The following is a 16,691-nucleotide window of genomic DNA, read 5'->3' as shown; positions in this document are numbered from 1 at the left end:
AAATTATGAAGCAAATAATATGTATCTTTTACTACCTTTAAGTATAAAATTTAGCATATTTTCTTTTAACATCTTCTATCATGATGATTTCATCAGATTTATTTCATTGTGGTTTCTTATCTTTTGGTTCTTGAGTATCAGTTATAATTTAAATATAATAATTTATCATACATATGAATGTTTTAATCTACATGAAAATACATATTTAATTCAGTACAATTCCTTTTTTTTTGTAATATCTGTATCAAAATTGTCATTGCATTCAATACTTTTCCTAGCAGTGTTATTGGGAATATACATATAATTCATTGTATTTATAGATGTGGAAGTATTTAATTCTTTATATATATATATAATGTCCAAGTATTTTATTTATCTTTTTCTTTCTGTTTTTCTTGTAAATTCTCAGTTTATTGAGACTTTACTTTTTTATTCTTTTCAAGTTCTAAAAGTAATCTAAACTCGTAATCACATTCATTTATTAATTTTATGATTTTAAATAACTTCTTCTGATTACATTAATAAACAAAAATATTACATAACAAGATAGTATTTCATTTATTAATACATTCCACTACTAAACAAAATTTTTTATTTTTGGTAAATAAATTGTTGAATCATTTATATAAATATACGAGTTTATCGCAACGAGGTTATAATTCATATTGCCTCCAATTTCTTTTAAAACTTTTATATGCTTGTTCGTGAACTAAATTAAATTCTTCATCAGGATCAGGAAATTCATCAATTCAGGAAATTTACAATTACAAGTATATAATAATTAGCAATATTGTAATTATTATATATTGATATTTTTTAATTTAATCTTTGCTATACATTCCTGTGCTGTGGAATCTGTTGTATTTTCCCGCGTATTTTTCCGCGGCAATTTTGAATTGTAACACATAAGCAAATAAACAATTACGATTTCACAGTACATAAAGATAAGTGATACCAATACATATTTAACCATATTATTATTATTTTATCATTATATGTTATTATCATTAGTATTTTTTAACTCTATGGCTTTCCCTTCATACTTTTTTGCTTTTCTTAATGCTTTTTCTTTGATTTCTGTTAGCTTGCATTCTTCTATCAATATATAATTCGGTGTTGTCATATCTAAACCTAAGATCCATTTCACATATCTTCTTTGTATTCTATCCAGCCTTTCTTTCATGTTTCAGCCCCATACCTCTGCTCCAAACATTTTCATTCTCCTCTTGTAGTCTTGTTTGAAAATTCTTTCTCCCACGCTCCATGTTTTCTCCATTACTATTGTTGCTCTCTTTTTCCTGTTTTGTATGTGTTTCTCATCACTGCCGTTTTTCTGTACTATGTATCCTAGGTATCTTATCTCGTCCACTTCTTCTAATTCTCGCTCTCCCCATTTCCATTTTCTTTGTCTCCTCTTGTTGTCTCTTTTGTCAAAAACTATTATCTTAGTCTTTTCCGTGCTCTGTCCCAATTCGGTTTCTTTTAAAAAATTTTCGAATCTCTTTAGCATTTCCTTTAGCTCCTCCTCTCTATCCGCTTATAGCATAATATCGTCTGCGTATGGCGATGACCATACCTTCCTTTCTCTTACCACTATGCCCCTCTTTTTCATATAAAAAGATATAGATTAATTTAAACACTATAATAAAAAATTATTTCAACTCAATTTTTACGTAACGCATTTCAAGTATTTGCTGCCGAGTAATGTCGTCAAGTACATGTGTTCTGCATTCAGAATAACGAGTTGTTTCAGAGACAGTGCTTTGAATAACAAAGACCATACCTGGTATGTAGAACGAATTTAGCTAGACATCGGAGTAACGTCGGAACCTTTTATAAATTGTAATATACTTTAATTATATTGACATACATTAGAAAAGTGTAGCACTTACATTTAGATATAAAAGTAATTTTATTTTAATATTAAATATTACTTTTCTTAAAAAAAATATATATATAAATATAGGAAATATCTGATAAAAATTTTTGCGAGATTTGTGATTAGAAATAACGTTATTACTATGTAATATCTTCAATACATTGTATGTATATTTTTACTGTTAGCAGATATATTTAACTTTGACAAGTGTATTTTCGGCATCAGGCAAATCACACGTCAGTCTGTGGCGTGGCGTCACGAGAATAGCATCGTGGGGTAAATTCTCGTCTCGTTCAGAAATAATATCTACCTACGTAGTACGTACTGTTAATGTTACGAATCTGTATATGATTACAAATATTTATTCGTAAATATTTTGAGTGTTCCAACATTCAGACCTCAATTAACTTAGGTAATGTAGTTTTGTTAATAACTATGTGTTAACTCTACTTTTAAGGGAGAAGTATTAATATTGTTATAAGTTTTGGAGTAAACTTGTGTAAACAAATAAGTGAATGAATAAGTGTTACGACAAAGAATTGAGCAATTTGGTTATGAAAGGTTATGAACATCAACTGAAACGTTGTTTCATTCCTTGGAAGCAACCCTTGCGATTAAGACAATCAGCCACTGTGAATCCGGTTTCTTTAAAATTGCGATCAATACTGTTCTGTTTGAGTTCTCCTAAGCGAAGCGAGAGAGCGATACCGCTCTTCGATTATGTTTGTGTACATGTATGTATAACTGAAATGTCATGTGCTTCTTTGTAAAGCGAGAATTGAACTGATAATTAATAGTAATACAGACGATAAATATTCATAGTAAATGGACAAATGTTCAAAAATTTGTAGTTTAATGGTAAATTAATAGCGTAGAAATTTTTGAAGCAACTTTATTTATAAATCACAGAATGACATGCTCAAATTTGACGATTAAATATTTACCAATTATTTTGCTACATTAGCCGATTATTTTTAAAGATATTAATTCAACTATTGTACTTCGTCATAGTTAGCGTATTATTTGCTTTCATAAATCCAGCTTTATAAAATACTAAGTTATAGGTATAGTCTATTGTTTATCGTTTTCTTTCCCGTCACTGGGAACTTTTTATTAATCTGCGATAGTTTTGTGTGACGTCGGTTTGTCGGTTTAGATAACAACACACATACTCACGTTTGTTACTGTAATAATGTCCTCGGTGATTTTGTAATTTCTTATTTCTTTGTTATTGTGAAGACGTTTACCCGACACATTCATTAAGCAAAATCTTTTCGTTAAGTTCGTTACATTTCGTTAAGTCTTATATCTCTCTTTGTTAATTTATTCTTTTCAGATAATATCTTTCGTAATAAATTTCTGTCTTTTGAATGTTAAGATTATGCTCTGAATTTAATTATTTATAAGATTTATAACATAGATTTTTCTCTATACCATTAGGTACGACCTATCGCATATGAGTTAGATAACATGAGTTTGAATACGTAGAATCACATATAGATGAGTTATATCGAGTTTAGTCACTTGTAACGAAAAGCAAGTGTACATTCATTGGAGGAATGAAGTATGCAGACCTCTTTACCAAGACAAACCATCGGTTGCATCGGAAAATGTACTTCTGGACTAAGTATCGATGAATTAGATCAGATTACAGATAATATACATAAAACTCTGACTCATCCACGTGGAAGGGAGATTTTTAAAAAATTTTTGGAACAACGTGGTCTCAGGGACAACCTTGAGTGTTTGGCATTGTACGAAACATGTATGCAGATTATCACAGAAGAGACAAACTTTTCGTAAGTTTTCTTCCCAAAAATAATAGTAATTGAGTTTTAAGAAATACATATTACTTTTGAAGACTGTCTTTTAAACCATTTTCCTGAGAAAATTATCTTTTAAGCGGTGGCCATTTTTGAAATGTTAGGTTTGGAAGAGAAACGCTTTTACCAGTCGGTAAAACAGTTAACTGACAAGTAAATAATGAATTTCCAGATACTCGAAAAAGGGAACAACACTGGAGTCGTTAATCAAGAGAGTTATGCAAGTGAAAGAAATGGCTGAAGATTTGGACGGTGTACCGCAGATAGACATGGCACTTCTAGAACGTTTCAATGAAACGTTAAATAGCGATTCGAGGACTTCTTTACTCAGCATATTAGCAGATACCAGAGATCGGTGTCGCGATCATTTGAGAAACGTTCATGAAAGTTTCAAACAATATGCATCGGAACCGTGTCCGATAATTAAATAATTAATAAACATATTTTTTTTTTGTATCTTTGTGCCTTTAAAACTTTATTCGTATAGATGCAGGAAGTTATTCTCCATTTTCTTTAAATGTGTAAAAGTTAGCACGTGAAACATGTTTCACGTAACAATCTCTATATGTGATGACGAATGTCGTATATTTTCTGTATACTTTTACTTATTGAATGTTATACTGTAATTATTTAAATTATGTAATTTAATAAAAAAAGAAGCAAAAATGAAAACTCGATGATTTATATTTTTGATAGTTTAAATGTTATCCCGAATATAACAGCAAGTGTAGCAACATTCAAATGCTTCTTCATTCATGTCGGTATTCAATTAATTGATATTTGTTAGATATGTTAATTATGAAATGTATCAAGAACATAAGGAAGATTCTCGTGTGCAAACAATGATTGTAAAAATAAATAATATACGCAGTACCATAAAATCTTTGGAGGAAAGTCTCATGATTACCCGGAGCTTAGAGGCGGAGCGATGGCTACGATACTCAAATTTAAAAGCAAAAAGCAAAATAATGATGGACGATCTCAGAAAAGCAAATAAACGCAATAAAAATATGCTCAGTATGTGGGAATGTTTAAGCCGTGAGGAACAATAACGTTATTGACATTATGTTTGTAGATTTATTTCGACAGAGTGTTACTGACATTCGTCTTGGAAGCGATATTACGTTGCCAGATTCTTTGAAAAAGGAAGTACAAAGATCTTGGCATCAAAAGTAACGTTATTTATTATTTACATTATAACACAAATTAATAAACGTTTAAAAAAATTGATGTTAAAATATTTACTAGGTACGATGCTTTATTAACGCGCAACGAGCAATTAAAACGAGAACTTAATTCCCGAAATTTGCTTCTTAAAGAAAAAACGCAGGAGGTACATAGTTTTGTACATTTTAACATATTTATGTTAATTTTATCGTTAAAATCGATCGATTCTAGATCAGTAGTCTTCAACAAAAATTATTAACACTTGGCGATAGACTCGTTGAACGGAACGAATCCGTGGAAAGTATTTGTAAAAAATACTTGACTTTAAAAAGACGAAAAGATGAACAAGAAATTTTGTTACGTGGTTCTATCGAAACGTTACAGGTTGAAATATTTGAAGAAGCGAACATTAGATAGAAAATATTCAATAAACAGTTTGAGAACTGAAAATAATTATGTATTAGGATACATTGAGGAAATCAAACGACGGGGCTTTTAAAAAAGATTCTGAAATATCCTCGATAGTCAGCAAAGATGCGTTATCAGCTCGAGAAATTCGACGTAGCGATGGGCTAGTTTACGAAAATTCTTTTTTTAAGAGTTCTTCTGCAGAAAGCGAAACGCAGTTACAAAACTAGCGGAAATAGCAGCGCTATTCCTTTTGATTAAACCGTTTAGTCGATTTTCCCGAAATTGTAAGCTCTGTTAATATTTTTCACGAGAGATTTTACGTGCAAACTTTTCAAAGATAAGATCCGTAAAACCATACAGTTGCAGAGTTCGAGCGGGTTAAGAAGAAGATCGTAGGTGGGAACATGAGGGTCACTGTTTAAGAACATCGGAATTATGCAACTCTAAAGGTAATAACCGGATGAAAGAGACACATTAAATTAAGTTAGCGGCGATCGATGACAAGTGCTTCACTATAAAAGCAACAACTTTGTTCAGACTAGTCTTACTTGGTGCTGATCAGCACTGAGAGAACTCAGGGTTATCTGATTGTTATTAGACTTCGTGTAAGTTGATCTTTTTTAAGCGATTAATAAATCTTCGATACTTTAATTTGTTGACCTCTAAATCGTTTTTACAGGTGTAACCGATCAGTGCGATAAAAAATATAACGACAAAACATAGAATCTGGACAAGATTTCGCATTTTCGAAGCAGAAGGATTCAACAAGTGCAAAGTTGATAAAACATCATGACGAAAATATACGAAGCATTCTTCATGCTCTATACCTTTCTTTTCTCTCCGTTAATTATTTTACTATTAATATGCTCGTACTTTTATCGTCGAATCGTAGAGATCGTTCTAAGGATACAATTGAAGGATAAATTCGCTGGTCTTCTTGATGGGACGGATTGCGTTTGGGCTATAGAACAATCATCGGCACTTTCTGTGAACAACATCCTTATGATCTTAGAAAAAGATGCTCGACATTCGAACGCCAACTTCTTGGAGAGTTTTCGAGATTTGGCAAAAAATCGTATAGTGTGCTCGTATTTCGAGAAGTTATTGTATAAGAGAAAGAGAAAGTTCGGCTACTATTTCTGGGAGAGGAGCGAGGAGATCGATCTGAAAGGACGGATCAGATGGTTGGAATATGAGCGTGGGAACTGCGACGGATCCTGTGACAATATTTATAACGGTCACTTGAAAAGGGTTTTGTCGAATGTTTGCAATCAGCCTCTACCGGAGAATCATACAGCATCCTGGGAGATTTTAATTGGGAAATGTTGTCCCAGGTCGAGTCATCATTATCTTCGACGAATGGAGGAACGTTTGACGAGCAAAATCAAGGTTCCTATTTTGTTTCGCGTCCATCATTCCTTAGGCGATGGTATGGCTCTCCTCAAATTCTTTAGGGACATTATTATCGACAAAGAACCGGTCCCAGAAACGTTCTTGCAGTTGGAGCATACGAGTTTTAGAATGAAGAGCGAGAAAACGAAGAAGTCAAATGCGACAGTACCTGTGACGAATCCTGTGAATCCTTGCTTGAACATCGACAACAGCTTAAACAGCACTACAGTTCAAAAGGATGTTATGTCGGCTACCATGCCGTTCATCTATTTAGTGGTGTTTCCACATGTCGTTAAATTATTAAAGAAAAGGTTCAACGAGGGACTAGAGTACCTGCGAAATGTTACTTTGGAAGAATTGAGACAGGAAACGAGACTATTTCTAATGGGAGAACGAGATAAATTAAGTACTTTTTTCTCGGAAATTGTTTGGAAAAAGGTACAGAATTATTTAAAAATGACGAAGATTATTATAGATGCTCCTGGTTGCTTGATTCAACAAGCTTTTCGTAGCATGGACAAAAGGTTTGTTTATCCGTTCACTAACTTTTCTTTCCAAACACGTTAAAAATATTGTAAAATGTTTTATCGTAGCGCACTCCATGGAGCAGAATTATCAGGTGAAAAATTGATCTCTTATTGGCTCGAGGATGATTTCAAGAATGCCTGCAATCAGAGGCTCTTTACAAAGATTCAGAACATAAGAAGCATCACAGGCGCAAGGTTTGGAGACGTACTATTAGCTGCTCTGTCCGTTAGTTTACACAAGTACTTTCTTCGGGTAAGTGGTTAGGTATTCTTTACCTGTATTTGAATTTTCTTCGCGAATAGTTACTTCTACGTGAATTTAAATTTTACAGATGAACGAACCGGTTCCAACGAAATTAAGCGTCGTTCTACCGATGAAAATCGAGGAATGGAGCGAGAACCTTCCGTTGCAAAATAATTTCTCAGTTGGCATATTGCCGCTTTGTATTTCGCAGATAAACGGCAAACAGCTTGCGGATCCACGTGAAAATTCTCAACTTTTAGAACGCCTTGATGCTATTAAGAGAGCAAATGATTCGCTCAGAAAGAGTCCCGATTACAAAGTGAATTTTTTGGTGATGAAGTATCTCACAGCTGTGTTGCCTGATAAATTTTTACGACCGATTTTTAGGAGTTACAGCACGATGGTGTTTAGCAATTTAGTTGGTCCTCAGGAAGTAAAATTAATGGGCCATCCTTTGAAAAATATCGTTTTTTGGATACCAAACAGGTTACAAGTTTTTTTATGCCATATACTTCCTGTCCTCTTATATGATGTTTTAGTAAAAAAACCATATCTCAAAGATTGGAAGTACCACAGCTTTCAGAGTTATCGTTTTCAGGAGTTACACGGGGATTGGATGTTCGTTGTTAACTTATCGGGGTTATCTGCACTTATCTTTGATCGCTGATAAAGCTTTGGTGCAAAATGAAAAGGCTCTTACAAGAATCTTGGAGAACACTGTAAATGAAATTGATAATCTTTACGACAGGCTAACTTTATCATTTTTTTCGAAAAAGCTTCATAGGAGTATATCAACACCCACAAAGAAAGGTAGGTCAATCGAGAAGTACTTAATAAGAAAGTATTGACATAATTTTTTATACTTTCAGCAATCGGTGTGTTGTAAAATCGTGGAAGACATTTGTATCTCTTATTTTTTTGTATTCATTATTCACATTTTTTCATAAAATTTTATTTTATAATACACCGGAAATGCTTTACCATTGTATTTTATCATATAAAATCGTTGTAAATAATTGACTTTTATGCCGATTGTGAGACTCGATGAATTATGCGTATTCTGATTTGTATTTTTATTATACATAATAAAAAATATATTTTCTTAAACATATACGTAAGTGCTCTCTTTTAAATGTTTTCTGAAATATTTTGTAAACACTATATGTAGAGTGAAATATATTATTAATTAATAAGATCATACAATTTTTTAGGTCGTAAAAAATAATGCGTATACAATACATAAAATAAATGGTAACTTCGAAGTTTCATATCTATATCTCTACAAAGATATTTAAAGAAATCATGAAACTTTTCAATTATCGATCTATTGTTCATACCATTTCTTCTTAAATATTATCTTCCCAAAAACGAAGAAGAAAGTCAGCTCTCATCGATTCGTTTTCAAAAATAAATAAGGCCAGAAAACAATGTCAAAAAGGGTATTAAAAAAGGAGAAACTAGTTCGTCGACGATTCGTAATTTTTGGTGGTGCGTGTACTATTGAGCTTGTTTTGATACGATGAGTCAAAATATACTTCGCTTTGTGTTGACCTCTCTTTTCTTTTTTACTGTATTCGCTATTGCAATCAGACGAAATATCCACATCCTCTGAAGTCGTCTCGATGTATTTTCGATATTTCAATGACCTGTTGATAATCACATGTAATTATCGTGACAATCATTATACTCTGAGCTTCAAGTAGATAATTTTAAATATATCGTTTTAACCATTTTTTCTTTCTAATTTCTTCCGGGGACGAACTCTTTAAATCGCTGTTATCTTCCTGTTGATTTGTGGAAACTGGATTGTGTTCGCTGCACGATTTGCAAGGGCAGTTCAGTTTTAAACTTCGTAGAATTGTTAAAACGCGAGGGTCATCGATACTACTAATAATAGCCGGGGATTCGTCGGCCGATGTTAATCCACGATCCTCCGCTTCTTCATCTGCCTCTAACGTTGAAGTTTCCTCTTTGTTCCAAACTGTTCTAGATAAAATGAATGTTTTTGAGTCAATTAATATTTTCCCTTTGATATAGATTTTAAAAATTATCGCGTGTACTTGTATCCTTTTGTAATTCGTTGAAACGAACCACATCTTGTTTATGAGTACTTTGTTCTTCTTTACTGGATGATCTTTTTTTCATACTTTTTTCCGAGATATCGATGCTTTAAATTCATGTTTAATTATTATAATAAATGTTCATTGATAATAGAATGTAATTATCTTTTATCTTATTTTTTAACTAACTTGTCAGTAGGAGAGTTTGTCGTGGAATATTTCAAGTGAGGAGATTCTTTCGTTTTTACTTTTTTCGTCTATCATACAAGTAATTCATTACTGTTTAATCTCTAGCCAAATTTGATTTTTATCTTTTATCTTTATATTACATTACCGAATGTAATTCATAAAACGTATGAACTGGAAAAACAGCTATCTTCGCACGAGGAATTTTACTGCCTTTGACTTGAACTGCTGATTTCTTTTTAGCAATTTCATAATCTTCTGACGTCTCGTTTTTCATCTGTTGTGTCATTTGATTATTGTTATCGTTCTCAATCGCCTCTTTCGTATCCTTGTACGAAATGTTTTTAGCGTCCACTACTAAATTTTTCTAAATATAACGAATTTACATGTCACCATAATGAAGTAAAGTGATTTTCTTAATCAAAATAAGTTTTAAAATTAAGTTCAAGAACAAAATTCTGAACGACCGAGGGAGGAAAGAGATGTACAAACCCTCAACGAGTTCGACAAATGTTCAACGTTATTGGTATCATTGTTGGTAATATTCTCTTTTTCGCCGATATAATTTTCTTTCTCAAAGATACTGGAAGAGGCCATCGTTTTTTGATTAATCCTACTGGGTGATCGTGTATGTGTTTTGATGGGTGAGGCGTTCTTTTGGATCAGCGACTTCGTCTTGATTTCCTGAGATCTTTTCTGAAAATTCTTTCTTGATATAATTCGTCCTTTTAAGCGAGTCTTTAGAGCTTTCTTTCTAAGTGGAACTCCACTAACCATCACACCACGACCGATATTCTTATAATCTAGTAAATTCGGTACATCCGGTTGACTGATAGCAGCATCGTAATCGTATGTTATCTGTGGTTTTGCTGTTCGGTTTCTCACGGTGATCCGCGGGCTCCGAAATCGTTTGGTCGTTGGCGTGTCGTGGGTCCCACGTTGCGATCTAGCGCTCATTGTTTCTTCAACATGACTATAATTCCGTCTGAAGTAAATTAACATTTCTTATTATTTATATCATATTATAGGTTGCTAAAAATGCGGAGGTCAAATTTGCATTTAAAAATTATTCAAAAAGTGAGTTTTATTCGATATTTTAGCATAGAAACTTACACGGAAGCTAATGATTCATTTGTAATAGGTTCTACTTTCTTTCTCGCGTTTTTGCGATGCTTGAGTTTATTCCAGAATCTTAGAATGGCCTTTGTGGATTTGCGCTCGACTTTTTTCAACGACAAACTCTTCTGATCAACAAGATTTACACATTCAGCCTGTTTATCGCTCCATTTCGACTCTATTTCTCGCGTCTGCGATACAAGCGAGGTGGAGCGATTGGATCGACGACGAAAATGTGACTGAAACCGGAAATGTGTTTTCTTGAGATTCGCCAGTATTCTCGATGGTTGAGTTCACATTTTCCGGATATACGTAGAAGTGTGATGGATATTTTTCTGTTATGTGGTTTGCCGTTTGTGGTTAAACAAAAGAGTTTTGCATAACATTTCAATGCTAACTCGTTGATCGCTAAGGTATATGATAAAATTTCGCAATAAAGTAAATTTTAAAAGTACCTTAAATACTTCTTTCTCTTTTATTTCTAATTGCTATGAAAATTATATTAAATAAGAAAGCATTTTCAATATTTTTTTACAATATAAGTTACATATATGTATTTTATACTATTATTCTATTACAATAAAAGAGGACTTTACATGGAGAACAATATTAAGGTTGCTGACTAATATTGCTCCAAATTTGTTATCTTAACGTCGGTCTATGCAAAAGAATGCGAAAAACGAGTCTTGAAATCTTTTCGTATGATAAAAACATTAATGCCGCTGTGAGAATGGTTTGCAATAATTTCGCTTCCATTCCTTTGTATAGTCCTTCTATTCCTTGTTTCCTGAAAATAAGAAGTCGCATTGAATACAATTATACTTGTGTCATTTTATAAAAACATTACTTACTTTAATATATAAAATAGGATTTCTAAGCTCCCAGCGTTTGGTGGCAGGTTTGGATACTTATGACCATGCTAAAAGTTAAAATCATGCTGTATGTACAGTCTTTATGAAAGCTATGAAAATAATTAAAATAATGTAAATACGTACTCTCAGTTTGGTTTGAACTAATTGCAATGGATAAGTTAGTATGGTTGCAACCGCTTTGGCTATAGCACCAATAACAAAGAATGTCCATGCAGGTGGTACACCATGTAGAGATGCGAGAACTTTCCTTTTAATAGTTTCATAAGTCATAAACTGAATGGCTGGATTCATAACTAGCATCAAGCTCGGCACAGTCCCAGCCCAAAGCTTTTTTAAACCTTCGTATTTCCATATATATATAAGACCATCTAAACAGGTAATGTGCCATAGAAATGTATTAATTTAACAACAATTCATTTCTAGTATTTGCAGTCATTTTCTAGATGCATCATTAAGCGTACTATTTACATAGATATAGACTATATCTTTATAAAAATTAAACAGTATTTATTGTACATGTGTCAGAAATTGAACTTCATTCAACATTTATTGATACCAATTTATTAATTCTGGTGTCGCAAAAACGTACCATATAAGGTATTGTAAAGGTTATTTCTTTCCTGAGTGTTGTTGATGCCTCTCATTTTCAGTCTAGTATTTACTACCCACAGTGGTGTCGTTGTCAAAACATTAATTACACCTAGAACAACGATTTTTAAGCAAAAACTCTTCAAGTGATTTTTGTTAAATACCATACCTGCAATTGATGCAACCAGTAGATCATTTCCAGCTGATTGATTCTTGCTTGCTCTGAGCATTTTCAAGCCATGGAATGTGTAGAAATAAACGAAGTTGCTAACACATAGACTTTGAAGAACTGGTACCATTCCCCTGTACAAGGTGGCTCTAGGATGTTACCATAAATGAGACGAAATTTTTATTTCAATAATTATGACTCATTAAACGTATTACAAAACAAAAAAACTTACGGTCCTTCCTTTGCGGCGAGATCACGGATTGTAGCAAGTGTACTTTTCGATTCTCGGTCTTCTTCCACTGCAAAAAAAAATAAACTTTGATAATAATATGTAAATATATGTATGTAAACATCTATTTTATTTCTAGGTTTACGTTCAGCCTGATCGACGTACCGCGTTTCTCACACGATACTATACATTAGAAGATTAACTACAAGGTTATTCATGACAGTTTGAGATTAATTGTGTAAGTGTTATATTAATCTATCAATTAATTTGAATTCTTTCATGAAGACTTAATGCATTCATTTATGTTACTTCATTTTACTTAATGCATTTTTTGCGCAATATACACAGTCAGTGGTGCGAAAATTAATCTAATTTTTTATGTCACAAACACTTATATCTATTCTAAATCCGTTGTTTTCAAATTTATCGATTCTTTGAAATACATTTAGCCAATGTACACAAACGTACTACTATGACCTTTACAAAGTATGTGATTTTTATTTATTTATGTGATTTATTAACGATTATTATAAGTAGGTCAAATATATAATTTTTTAATATACCTACATTGTAATCTGCTTCGTACTGTATCTAAAGGAAAGAATATTGTCATTGCAACAACGCCGCCCTGTAAAGTATCATAGCCAAAAAGTTAATTTACATACCACTAAAGATTTAACAACTTTTCAAAATTCATTGATGTATACTTACAGCAGCGCCGGATATTGCGTGAACCAACGTTTCATAACTAAAAATGCTTCTGTTGCGTTCTCCGCCACCCATCTTTACAAATCATTCGCTTTCGTAAATTTATTTATTAGAATGAAATTTATCGAGTTACATTAAGTATTCCTTACTGAATCGTGTTATGTTATAACATCAATGATTACTCTGTAAACATATACATATTTGTAAATTTCAATTTCAAAATCAACTAAAATAAAAATATAATTATCATTTTTATACGAAAGACATCGCGATAAGCAGCTCGATTTTAGATTTGAATTATTCATGATATTTATAAATCGAATGATCAATCGAGTCAATCGAAACAATCGATTAAATGATATAATCGATTAATCTACGTATTTCTACGTATCGATATAAGTTATGAATTTGCTTCATAATTCTAACTCGGTTTGAAATAATGTTGTAATGTTTGTAATATATATAATAATTTGTTGAAACTTCGTACAGCGCAATTATCACGGTCGCGTCGGTAAGTAGAATTTAAATCGTGAATTAATCACAAATTCAATTACTACAAAAACAGTAATCGAGGAATATTTAAATAATACAATAATTTCATATAATTTCGTATAATCAACACCTTTTACGTTCATAGAGTTGAATAATTTTCACGAGTGATGGGTTGTCGAGAAACTACGTCTTTGTTCTCCGAGCGACATGTTGGCACTGGTGAGAAAACATTCCGGATAAATGATCATTACTATAAGTAACTATGTAAATGAAAGATGCACGTGCCGATTCTGTAAAATCGCTACTCTGAAATGACCACCGTATACTATACATGTATGTATAGATATGTCAGTAAGTAAGTACGTGTGCTTGCCTTTCTATATGTGTTCCCTTTACCATGGACGATTCAACATCCCAATCATGAACACGACGAACGTCGCGACACGATCCGATCTGCGGCTTAAAAGCTAAGTTCGATGTAAGATCTCTAGTCGTTTCATCGTCAACTAGATGTTCCCGATAAAATTACTTTGGCCATGATGGACTGTTCCCCTGTGGATAATACGCTTGCGCTTTAGGTTACATCGATGGTTCGAGAGGTCGATTATGTATCGTACGTTGTAAGCATGCGCGGTTATGAATTTCATATCTGAATATTTTTTGGTTCAAATTTACGGTTATTAACTTCATTCAGATTTTATAGGTTATGTACAGGTACATTTCGATTACAATGTATAATATATTTTTTTTTAATTTAATTCGGATATTGAAAACGTAAATGTAAATTATGCATTTAAGGATAAATATTTTTGTCTTCAATCAATAGACATTGTTTATAAAAAATAATCTAATCTTATTAACCTATATATGTAATTGGTACGAAAAAATGAAAGATAAATGACATTGTAAATATCTCGAATTTTTTATTGACATTGCAAGGCACTTAGTAGCCGCAATAAATTTTAATTATGATGCTTTGCTATCTAACATAATTATTTTAATATGCATCGGAATGATATTAAAACGCGTTTTAATACATACCGAGAATACCGAATAAAATACATACCGAGAAGTAGTGAAATGCATGTCATAAGATCTTATGAATATGTTATGAATAAACAAAAGCTGAATTTATGACAAAAAATGTACACGTTTGCAAGAAAAATGAAAAATAGGGGTACAAAAAGGAGACAATTGACGATTATAAATAGCCAACAAGAATTTTTCGTCTTCTTCAACTAATGTAGCAAGAGAAAGATAATTCATTCGAATCCTTGACGCATTATTGTTGCGGAGGAACAGGGAATTTCAGATGGCGGTCATTCGTCGTGCGAAATTTCGCAGCTTGCTCGTGGTTATCGCTGGCGCACCTCAGGATATCTCCTATTTATTTCTCCACCGGGAGTTCCCATGCTGGCTGTTCGTTAGAGCCACCGACTGTTCTCGAATTTTCTTTCCTGTTAGAATGAAATCCTTCTTTTCTGTTTCACCACTGAACGCATTGCACAATTCCCATGAGCGTTCGCCCTGCGATCGCATGAAAAGTGATTTCTATCTCGTTCCTTTCCGTTGCGTTTCTCCAGCGAATAGGAAATACTTCGCAGATTGCTTACACTCCACACAAACATCGCAAAAGACAACTTGAGATAGTCGTTGTTCACGTTCCTTCAAGGAGAAGAAATACACATGTAATATGTATAAAACGAAGAGACGTATGAATACATTGTCTTTGAGGGAAAAGGAATATTTTTCGCTTGGTCTTTATTTATTTAAAATCTTTCTATATAGGGACGATGCTTTGAAATTTGAAATTTAGAATTTGAATTTCTAAATCTGTGGGATTATTAGAAATAATTGGCTTATTTTTTGATCGAAGATCATCTATTAAGATAAGTTTAAATATCCTGCAACCTTTGTTGCTGGACTAGTTGTACGTGAACTAGTTGTACGTCTAATGATATGAATCAAATGGAATTGATCATAGTTGGTAATAATATTACTCTCCGCATACGACTCTTGGATAATACAGTTTCATTTGTCGATCCCGTTAATTTCTTAGCATTTTGTGGATGATAAATCGTCCGTGTTTAACGAAAAACGGCATCGACATCGAACAACTGGACGCCACAAGTGTGTGGAGTTTAACGAGGATGCAGATACAACAGGTTATAAATATGAACACGCATCTTTTCACCGAAGTGGTAGATCTTTAATTAAAACTGCTGGAAAAGCTGTTGTACCTATAGTAGTACAGTCGATATTACTTTTCTGACGATAAAGGAGACACATCGCATGATGCACGAGCTTTGTGATGCCTCGTCCGAAATTCTCTGAGTTCTTGACAGAGTTTAATTAAACATTCCGCGCGTCTGGAATTTTGTGGTCACCACGTTCTCTCTGTAGTGAAACTCCTTTTAATGGGTTCTGCCGCTTGAATCTCGATACGTAAGCCGACCTCGTGTCGTGTCGACACGACTCTTCTTCGATTTCTTTATGCTTGACCATCCAATATCCAATTAAATTGTAACGAACAAAATTGTTGGCTTTAGACAAGTAGCGATACTTGAAGATAAGACACCGCTTATTGAGAAGAAATTTGTTGCTTGAATTCTAGGAATGTAGTTTCGTAACAACACTTTTGTTAGTTTGTTTTTCTTCTCTAGGAACTTTCAAATCAGAACGATATTAATAAATGTAACTTTCTTCGTTGATAATTGCGATAAAATTTCGATGAACCTCTCGAAGAACGCATAGATATTACATGGATTGAATCAATCGGACTGCAACTTGGCCTCGCATATTTTTCCACACATCTTTACTTCGAATGC

The 16,691-nt window shown here is 32.9% G+C and overlaps 5 protein-coding genes and 1 pseudogene across 14 annotated transcripts; 3 read left to right on the top strand and 3 right to left on the bottom strand.

Annotated features, from left to right (window-relative positions):
• Positions 1-2,058: 2,058 nt before the first annotated feature.
• On the top strand, positions 2,059-4,379 carry LOC126871343 (uncharacterized). Of its 5 annotated transcripts, none has more exons than XM_050630161.1 (4): positions 2,065-2,196; positions 2,337-2,613; positions 3,320-3,678; positions 3,875-4,379. In XM_050630161.1, the coding sequence occupies exons 3-4, from the start codon at positions 3,446-3,448 to the stop codon at positions 4,131-4,133; spliced, it is 492 nt and encodes a 163-aa protein (XP_050486118.1). In that variant the 5' UTR covers positions 2,065-2,196; positions 2,337-2,613; positions 3,320-3,445; the 3' UTR covers positions 4,134-4,379. The 5 variants fall into 5 exon arrangements, with proteins under 5 accessions (XP_050486294.1, XP_050486034.1, XP_050486118.1 ...); XM_050630244.1 differs by lacking the exon at positions 2,337-2,613 and adding an exon at positions 2,261-2,291; XM_050630337.1 differs by lacking the exon at positions 2,337-2,613 and having other exon boundaries at positions 2,059-2,196.
• Positions 4,380-4,505: 126 nt separating this feature from the next.
• LOC126871947 (uncharacterized) lies at positions 4,506-5,584 on the top strand (annotated as a pseudogene).
• A 146-nt stretch (positions 5,585-5,730) lies between these two features.
• Positions 5,731-8,800, top strand: LOC126868186 (uncharacterized). 2 transcript variants are annotated; one of them, XM_050623531.1, is made up of 6 exons: positions 5,731-5,885; positions 5,960-7,196; positions 7,266-7,452; positions 7,532-7,929; positions 8,042-8,253; positions 8,655-8,800. In XM_050623531.1, exons 2-6 carry the CDS (start codon positions 6,070-6,072, stop codon positions 8,666-8,668), a joined length of 1,938 nt encoding a protein of 645 aa, XP_050479488.1. In that variant the 5' UTR covers positions 5,731-5,885; positions 5,960-6,069; the 3' UTR covers positions 8,669-8,800. The 2 variants fall into 2 exon arrangements, with proteins under 2 accessions (XP_050479488.1, XP_050479403.1); XM_050623446.1 differs by lacking the exon at positions 8,655-8,800 and adding an exon at positions 8,313-8,554.
• Positions 8,605-9,588, bottom strand: LOC126871048 (uncharacterized). Its single transcript, XM_050629453.1, has 2 exons — positions 9,172-9,588; positions 8,605-9,089 (listed from the first exon to the last, which is right to left on the bottom strand). The coding sequence occupies exons 1-2, from the start codon at positions 9,537-9,539 to the stop codon at positions 8,831-8,833; spliced, it is 627 nt and encodes a 208-aa protein (XP_050485410.1). The 5' UTR covers positions 9,540-9,588; the 3' UTR covers positions 8,605-8,830.
• Positions 8,959-11,103, bottom strand: LOC126870947 (uncharacterized). Of its 2 annotated transcripts, XM_050629332.1 has the most exons (4): positions 10,803-11,103; positions 10,182-10,674; positions 9,838-10,056; positions 8,959-9,424 (listed from the first exon to the last, which is right to left on the bottom strand). In XM_050629332.1, exons 2-4 carry the CDS (start codon positions 10,644-10,646, stop codon positions 9,395-9,397), a joined length of 714 nt encoding a protein of 237 aa, XP_050485289.1. In that variant the 5' UTR covers positions 10,647-10,674; positions 10,803-11,103; the 3' UTR covers positions 8,959-9,394. The 2 variants fall into 2 exon arrangements, with proteins under 2 accessions (XP_050485289.1, XP_050485194.1); XM_050629237.1 differs by lacking the exon at positions 8,959-9,424 and having other exon boundaries at positions 9,825-10,056; positions 10,182-11,103.
• A 141-nt stretch (positions 11,104-11,244) lies between these two features.
• Positions 11,245-14,435, bottom strand: LOC126870488 (peroxisomal membrane protein PMP34). Of its 4 annotated transcripts, none has more exons than XM_050628307.1 (9): positions 14,237-14,435; positions 13,375-13,554; positions 13,231-13,291; positions 12,667-12,733; positions 12,435-12,583; positions 12,267-12,377; positions 11,801-12,045; positions 11,657-11,724; positions 11,245-11,592 (listed from the first exon to the last, which is right to left on the bottom strand). In XM_050628307.1, exons 2-9 carry the CDS (start codon positions 13,444-13,446, stop codon positions 11,448-11,450), a joined length of 918 nt encoding a protein of 305 aa, XP_050484264.1. In that variant the 5' UTR covers positions 13,447-13,554; positions 14,237-14,435; the 3' UTR covers positions 11,245-11,447. The 4 variants fall into 4 exon arrangements, with proteins under 4 accessions (XP_050484264.1, XP_050484393.1, XP_050484332.1 ...); XM_050628436.1 differs by lacking the exon at positions 14,237-14,435 and adding an exon at positions 14,001-14,148; XM_050628375.1 differs by lacking the exon at positions 14,237-14,435 and adding an exon at positions 13,994-14,114.
• Between the last annotated feature and the right edge of the window lie 2,256 nt (positions 14,436-16,691).

The sequence above is a fragment of the Bombus huntii genome, chromosome 1 (genome assembly GCF_024542735.1).
Source record: "Bombus huntii isolate Logan2020A chromosome 1, iyBomHunt1.1, whole genome shotgun sequence".
NCBI lineage: Eukaryota > Metazoa > Arthropoda > Insecta > Hymenoptera > Apidae > Bombus > Bombus huntii.
Note: the sequence above shows the minus strand (reverse complement) of the source record. Positions and strands in the feature narration are given on the sequence as shown.